This window comes from Berghia stephanieae, chromosome 11, assembly GCF_034508935.2.
Source record: "Berghia stephanieae isolate SIO BIC M18660-M18661 chromosome 11, UCSD_Bste_1.3, whole genome shotgun sequence".
NCBI classification, from domain to species: Eukaryota; Metazoa; Mollusca; class Gastropoda; order Nudibranchia; family Aeolidiidae; genus Berghia; species Berghia stephanieae.
Window position 1 is genome coordinate 34,093,650 of NC_088370.1, and position 7,500 is coordinate 34,101,149.

The 7,500-nt window shown below is 39.1% G+C and overlaps 2 protein-coding genes across 4 annotated transcripts in view; one reads left to right on the forward strand and one right to left on the reverse strand.

Moving 5' to 3' along the window:
* The window catches only part of LOC144956701 (uncharacterized), a 10,498-nt gene extending 4,811 nt beyond the window's left edge, over nt 1-5,687 (forward strand). The window contains exons 4-6 of one of the 2 annotated variants that reach the window (XM_078887369.1): nt 476-682; nt 2,842-3,030; nt 4,594-5,687. In XM_078887369.1, coding sequence (XP_078743495.1) covers nt 476-682; nt 2,842-3,030; nt 4,594-4,902 — 705 coding nt within the window. In that variant the 3' untranslated portion in view covers nt 4,903-5,687. The remainder of the gene's footprint in view (nt 1-475; nt 683-2,841; nt 3,031-4,593) is intronic. The other variant, XM_078887370.1, reaches the window with a different exon arrangement.
* LOC144956532 (uncharacterized) overlaps nt 1-7,500 on the reverse strand; it is a 167,751-nt gene that overhangs the window by 94,184 nt on the left and 66,067 nt on the right. The gene's annotated exons all lie outside the window — the stretch shown is intronic.

Here is a 7,500-nt window from a genome sequence, read left to right on the forward strand (position 1 = left end):
CTACTACTACTCTACTACTACTACTACTACTACTACTACTACTACTACTAACTACTACTACTATACTACTACTACTACTACTACTACTACTATACTACTATACTACTACTACTACTACTACTACTACTACTACTACTACTACTACTACATACTATTACTACTACTACTACTACTACTACTACTACTACTACTACTACTACTACTACTATACTACTACTACTACTACTACTACTACTCACTATACTACTATGAACATCTACTACTCTCTACTACTAGCTACTATATACTACTAACTATACACACTACAACTGACTCTGCATTAGCTGTGTGCATGCGCTACTTCCTATCAGTCTCACTATTATTACTATTGCTTTTTAAAACATAATTACAAATGACAAAAAAAAAAAAAATGGAAAGCAACCTCGGCATTAAAGTTTATTATGCGAAAATAATCCATAATTATGTCCCATTCCAGATATCTGAAAAGCTGTATGCGATCCACACCAAACTGGAACCCTTCGTGTTACGAGAGATGCCAGACTACGACCCGACGTCAGACAACATTAGCGGTGATGACGATGGTCATCCGGACTATAGAAACCAACCACGACGTCAAAAACCAGACAGGGCTGTTCCAAGACTTGACGCAGAGGACATGGATTTTGACATTATTCAAAAAGAGGTAAGCGCCTATTCATATATATATATATATATATATATATATATATATATATATATATATATTATATATATATATATTTTATATATATATATATATATTATAAAAGATGCAGTGTTATTTTAGAAGTAAAATGACCGAATGTTTACCGTCTCAAATCGTGGCCCTCGTAAAGTTATGGCCTGATACTGACCCAAAAATGACATCAAAACGATAGTCTTTGGCCACAAAAGAAAACAAATCGTGAGTTGTATTCAATAGTTCAACCAATGGGACCACTTGTTTCCATGAGTACTACGAACGACATTGGGCGGTGCAAAAACCAAATAATGACGTCAAAATGCCAGTCTTTTTGGGTTTCAGTGTCAGGCTACAACTTAACGATGGCGACGCTCAAATCGTAGTCTTCGTAAACTCGTAGCCCGACACTGGCCCAAAAATAAAAATTACGCCACCATGAAAGATGAGATCAAGTAAATAAAGTGAGTAGTGAGTGTTATTATTCAGCAAGACCAATGTGATACTTTGTTTCCCTGTGCACAAAAAAAAAAAAAAAAATTAAAAAAAAAACTCAATACTTTTCTGATTGCATTGAATGGGAGCGATCTATATTCATGTTTTCGTCCAACCTAGTCATCAACCATGTGTTTTGTTTTGTTTTTTTTGCTGTACAACGATTGGACTTTTCTCAAAAAATGTAAACACGCGGATGAATTTATGAAAGTTGTTAACATACCCACGAGTCATGTTTTGCAAAATGACAAATTGTGACATTGGATATTTCTCAAACTGTGAACACTTTTCACTTTTCACTATGTGGGTAATTTTGAGCACACTTTGCAGTGTGGCACATGGAAAGATTATATAGATTATCCCCGTTATGATGTATTTAGGGAAGTGTCACTTTATTGAGTTCACGAAGACTAAGCTCAAATTCTGATATTGTATGCTGTTGAGCGTCGTCATACTATGACATATTATTTTAGTGTTTTTCGGACCCTTATTTGACTGAATTTGAAATTCCGTCTTGTATAAAAAACCCACCAATGTCAAATGTTTGAATTATTTCCAGGAAAATTTCAAAATAAATATATTTTGAGGGTTTTAGACACGATCGATCGGCACAAATGACTGAACTCAGTGACGTAAATGTCAACAAATTCAATTCTACTGTGACGAAAGTGCTCGAAGCCCACGCCAACCAACACCGTGGTTCTCTACAGAGATGAAGACATCCAAGAGAGACAAAAGGAGGGCTAGGGAAATGGAGGAAAACAGGTCTTCTCGTCCATAAACAAATGTTCTTATACCATAAATATAAACTCAAGAAATTATCACGACCAATAAACGTAGAAATCTACAAAACAAAAATCAGCAACGTGTCAAGTTCAAAAGAATTCTTCATGTTGGCAAACGATATTTTAAGCAACGAATCAAAACCACAACTTCCAATATATGGCTGATAAATTTTCGGACTTCTTGCAGCTGAAATTCTCTGGAACATTTACATTAAGTGATGTTGAAAGTTAAAAGTTGTCTGGCAAAAACGAAAAAATAAAGAGGTCAGATTACGTATAGCGATAGTCAATTGCTGGACTTAGCTATGACAGAGCGACATCAATCTTTGGGCGTGGCTCAGGGGGTCGGTCTTTAATTCGTACCAGAAAGGTACAGAGTTCGATCACCCGCCGCTAGCTGCGCTGTGTGGCGTTGAGCAAGTCACCTCACCCTAGCACAATTTCCGGGGCTGCACTGCGGCTGACGCCTGGGTAAGTCTAGTCTCCCCTTGAAATAGACCCTAGAGACAAATTTTCCCTATAGGATGAATAAAGGAAATTTTATTTTATTTTATTTTATTTTATTTATTTTATCTTCATGGGGGACGAAGTGGCCGAATGGTTAAGGCATTGCACCCTGACCCGGAAAAACCCGGGTTCGAGCCCCGCTTCAGGCACTTTCGGGTTTTTTTTTTCCTTGAGCAAGATTATTGACCCCAAATTTGCTCACTTGGATAACATGGGTGATTCCTGTTGACATCAGAGATCTTGTTTGATGAGTTATCTATATTCCTTCCTGGAATTCGTGCCTAATCGACGATATCTTATAATGTCGTGGCGGAAGGGCATACATTTTTTAAAAATTTATTCTTATGTTCATTGTAGATTGACATTGTCCTGGGTCAAATCGAGAGTCTGACGAGCCGAATCAACGAGAGCCTGCGTTACTTTGACTACAATGATTGCCTCAACTACCCACTGGCCATGCTGGTAAGTCGAGTCGTCAACAAGTGTCGGGCCATGGAGGAAGATTCCATACAGGACAGGGACCAAATCAAAGCTTTACTCAACGAGGTAACAATTGAGAATATAGCGCAATATCCACTAAATGTGCTCAAAGCGCTTTACAAGGGGTCCCTGGTCAACAGCAACATTTAACATGTAGGACGAGACATGCCGCCTGTAAGGTGATATTACAATTTTTCGGACAAAGCCAACGCTGTTAACGGCCAGGTACTCATTTTACACGGTGAGAGAATGTGAGTAAAGAGCCTTTTCCAAGGACTCAACTATGCGCCGAGCGCGAGGCTCGAACCCAGGACCTTCCGATCCGAAAGCGAGTGTCATACCACTAGACCATATAGCGGCACGTAGGGACCTCAACAAATCTGATGTTTGTTTGTTTGTTTTTAGGGGTTTTAGGGCGCTTGCAACACATTAATGTTATATCAGCGCCAGTAAAAAAGAAGAAAATAGGAAAGTAAAAAGTTCTAGAATTACAGTTAAAGCAACCAATAGAAAGTAAGACAAATGGGAACTGGGAACAAATAGGGATCAGATGTAGAATCCAAGAGCATACCACCAATATACTTAGTTTGACATCGCCTATGTCTTATCCGGACACAAGTACAAGATCCAAAAAAAAAGAGGAATACACTCAGATGCTTACATTATACGAGTACATTCAAAATAACAAATACAATAATACATAACAGAGAGATGATTTACAAGGGAAAAAAATATCATCTCCCAAAACAATAACTATGCATTTGACTGCTTCCCTTCAAGCCAGTACTCCGGCCAGGGCCAGGACAAAACCAAGTAATCTCATTCCAAGACAAAGACAGAAAGCTTATTGGAAAATAGATATAATGGGATAAAAGACACAGTAAGTGCCTCCCTACCCGCTATGGGGGGTCAGGAACCCCACCCAGTCAACAAATCTGACCAATCGTCACGAAACGGTATTATGTAGGATTGTTAGATGATCAAATTTGAATCTATGTTTAAAAAAGTAAAAGGATATAGGACAAAACTTGGATTCTTTTTAAAGGCTGTTTTTCAAGAAACAAATAATAAAATACTGGTATTTTTAATATTACACCGCTTTTATTGACACCTATTTCAGTTCAACCGGACAGAATACTGTTTTGAGACAATAGTATATAACAAATTGTATAATATTTACAACAAAAAATGCTCCCTCTCTCTTTTCTGCCTACTAGTGCCCAAAAAAAAAGAGATATATATTTGTTTGTTTCCCTCCCAGTGGAGTATTTAATTCACGGATTGGCCTCATTCAAACATACGGTCAAAAGACAATGTGAGAAGAAAATAGTTATTAATATTATGCGGGGATTGAGAGAACAACAAGAATTCAACTCCTTTGGGGAAGGGAATAGGGTCATTATATTTTATATGTCCCAACATGGTATTATTAACTTTACAATAGTTTTTTTTTACAAAATAGATAGTTGTTGATTAAACAGCATCGTCAGATCCCATTGGCTATTGGGAATAAATGAAGCATTGTGAAGCGTACTGAGCATGGCATAAACGTGCATTTTAAAGGTATGCATAATAATATATTCCTATACGCCAGAGTGCTAATTGTTTACCCCTGATACTTTCCTACAGAGGGACATGCAATCTGACGCCATTGCCCGCTTGGAGACAGAACGGACAGAGCACCGAAAACAAATCCAAGCCGCCTTTTTGGACATGGCTTCCCTACGTCAGGATAAGGCCGAACTCAGGTCAAAGATTAAAGACCTAGAACACGGCTTGGCCGCGTCCAGGCAACAGCAACAGCACCAGCCAGAGAGGATGAGTAACCTCCAGTACGGAATCGTCAGCAAGTCTATCAAGACGACACCCAGAGGGGGAGGAGGAGGAGGAGGTGGCGTGTCCAGTTCCGTAATCAAGTTCTCTATCAGAGAGTCTTAGTCAAAGTAACACCGGAACCGGAAATACCAACGGTCAATTCGTAAAATCTACCTCCCGTCCTGGCAACAACTACTTGAACTATGCCAGGCGTGGCCCATCGTCCAACCGTTACTCTATGTCTGTGAACAGGAAGAAATCGATAACAAGGAGTGACAGTAACCTCAACAGCACTGCTAAGTTCTGATGAAAAAAAATATTTGAAAATTCTACCAATTAGGGAGTAGAAAAATAAATAAAACCTAGCAAAATGATGGTTTTGGCTACTACAGTAAAGCAGAACCTATGGACATTTCAGGCATTAACACTTCATCGGATAGTGTCTTTACCAAGGTTGCAGCCTAAACAATTCAACATGAAGACGATCGTCAGCAAAATGATGGTGCTGGCTGCTAAGATAGAACCTGTGAACATTTCGGACATCCCCCGTATTCGGAATCGAAAGGAGCAAATTAAAAGTCAAAACATGATCACATATATATATTGTTTTTCTCCTCTGGACACACGTTTATGATTGCCGGAGAAGAATTTCATAAGGGCGTCCGCCATTGTTCCGATAGTTCAGAACCAGTTACTAAGTTACTATGTGTCATTACAAGAGAAGTGACGTCACGACTATTGAGGCCTATTCCGACAAACAGGAAGGGTTCATGTGCATAGTGGAGTTGATACCAATTCCTATAGTTCTATGAACAACTAAAGACCGGTGAGTGGTTTAAAAACCTCGCCAACTATGACTCCTGTAAGATGTAAAATTAACTGAATAAGTCAAGATTTGAAGAAAGAAATGTGATCGTGTGGGTTTGTGTGTGTGTGTGTGTGTGTGTGTGTGTGTGGTGTTTGTTCTGGGATGTATGGGAGGAAATGAGAAAGAGAGAGGAAGAGAGAGGAGGAGGAGAAAAAATGTAAGGCAGGATTTCATAGAGTGGAAGATTTAGAGAGGACGGGACAGCGGGCTGTGCAGAGAAATGGTAGTAGAGACAGATAGATAGATAAATAGATAGGCAGATAGATGAACAAATAAGATCTCTCTCTCTCTCTCTCTCTCTCTCTCTCTATATATATATATATATATATATATATATATATATATATATATATATATATATATATCCATCTATCTATCTCTCTTTGTGTATGTGTGTGTGTGTGTGTGTTTGTGTGTGGGAGGGGGGGGGGGTGAGTGTGAGCATAACGCATCTGATATTTCTAATTAAAAATTAGAAATTATGGTACAAAGACAAGACGAAAGTGTTATGCGTTGCTTACCAATATGATTTTTTTTTCGTTTTTTTTTCCTGTTATTTATTTTAGTTTGTATCTATATCATATTGTAAATTTGATTGTTAATAACTTATGCCATGGACATACAATTGCAATAAACTACATTGATGTAACAACGATCTTTTCTTTATTTCCTTTATTTCCAGAACAACACTGGGTAATGTAAATGTTGCTGCTCAAAGCTCAATAATAAATATAACAATGTGAATTTGAATGTAAGCTTCAATTTAATGAACGAAAACAGATAACTTGGACGTTTTGGGATTCCCCTTTATCAACAAAACACGATGAATGAAACACTACTGTCAATATTACCGGATTCGGCTGAGCTGGTTCATTCATCCTGTTTTGTTGATAAAGGGGAAATCCGAAACGCCCTCGCTATATGTTTTCGTTTATTGAGCAGGCTGGGAGAAGGGGTGGTTTTCGATATTACGGAGTTATAGTTAGACACCGAAGCTCGCCTAACGAACGACTTGCCCAACACGTGACCATTTTTTTTCTCGCGTCCTCTCGTCTAATCTCGTCACTCCCGAATAGAAAGACAATGGGCGGAGCTCATATGATATAACGCAATGAAAGTTCTGTCCGATGACGGGTGGGGGGATATCACCTCTCCAAAACTTACCTTATTATATGAAATCTTGAGATTCTTATCCAATCATCGATTGCTCGTTTGACAGTTCGCTTGTGAACAGTTAGGAGACCATCTCTTGATTTATGGGCAGGCGGCTTTGCGTAAAGGCGGTGAGTGTTGTATACATCAAAGAGTACCGCTGACCGATGGGTAAATAGTGGTTGTGTAACCCAAAAGCCCTGCCGTCTCGACTGCAAGGTCTTGTATGTAATAGTTGCGTCACCATCTCAAGGCTCAGGAATTAATTAGTGAGCTGATTCAAACAATGTGGGTTTCAAATTTATCGTATACGTAATCATTTGGAAGCTACAGAGAAAGGTGTTTTTGTGTAATCCCTTTCCCACACACACACACGCGCGCGCACACACACACACACACACACACACAAACATATACAAACAATACACAAACAATACACATCCCTGGTCATCTATTGCCTATATTATTAATGTTAATATATACATCCCATGCTGATTGTCACTACCCCCCCCCCCCCCCCCAACCATTTCCACCATCCAAGTACCAGCGGCCTTTTCCCTTTGATTTCGTATCATGGTCTACCCGAAGCCCAACACCTCGATCGTTTGTGGGTCAACCCACCCCCCCCCCCCCCTCCCCCCACCTTCCCCCGTAATCAATTTATAATTTTCTCTCTGTATAGAGCGCCACATGCACAATTA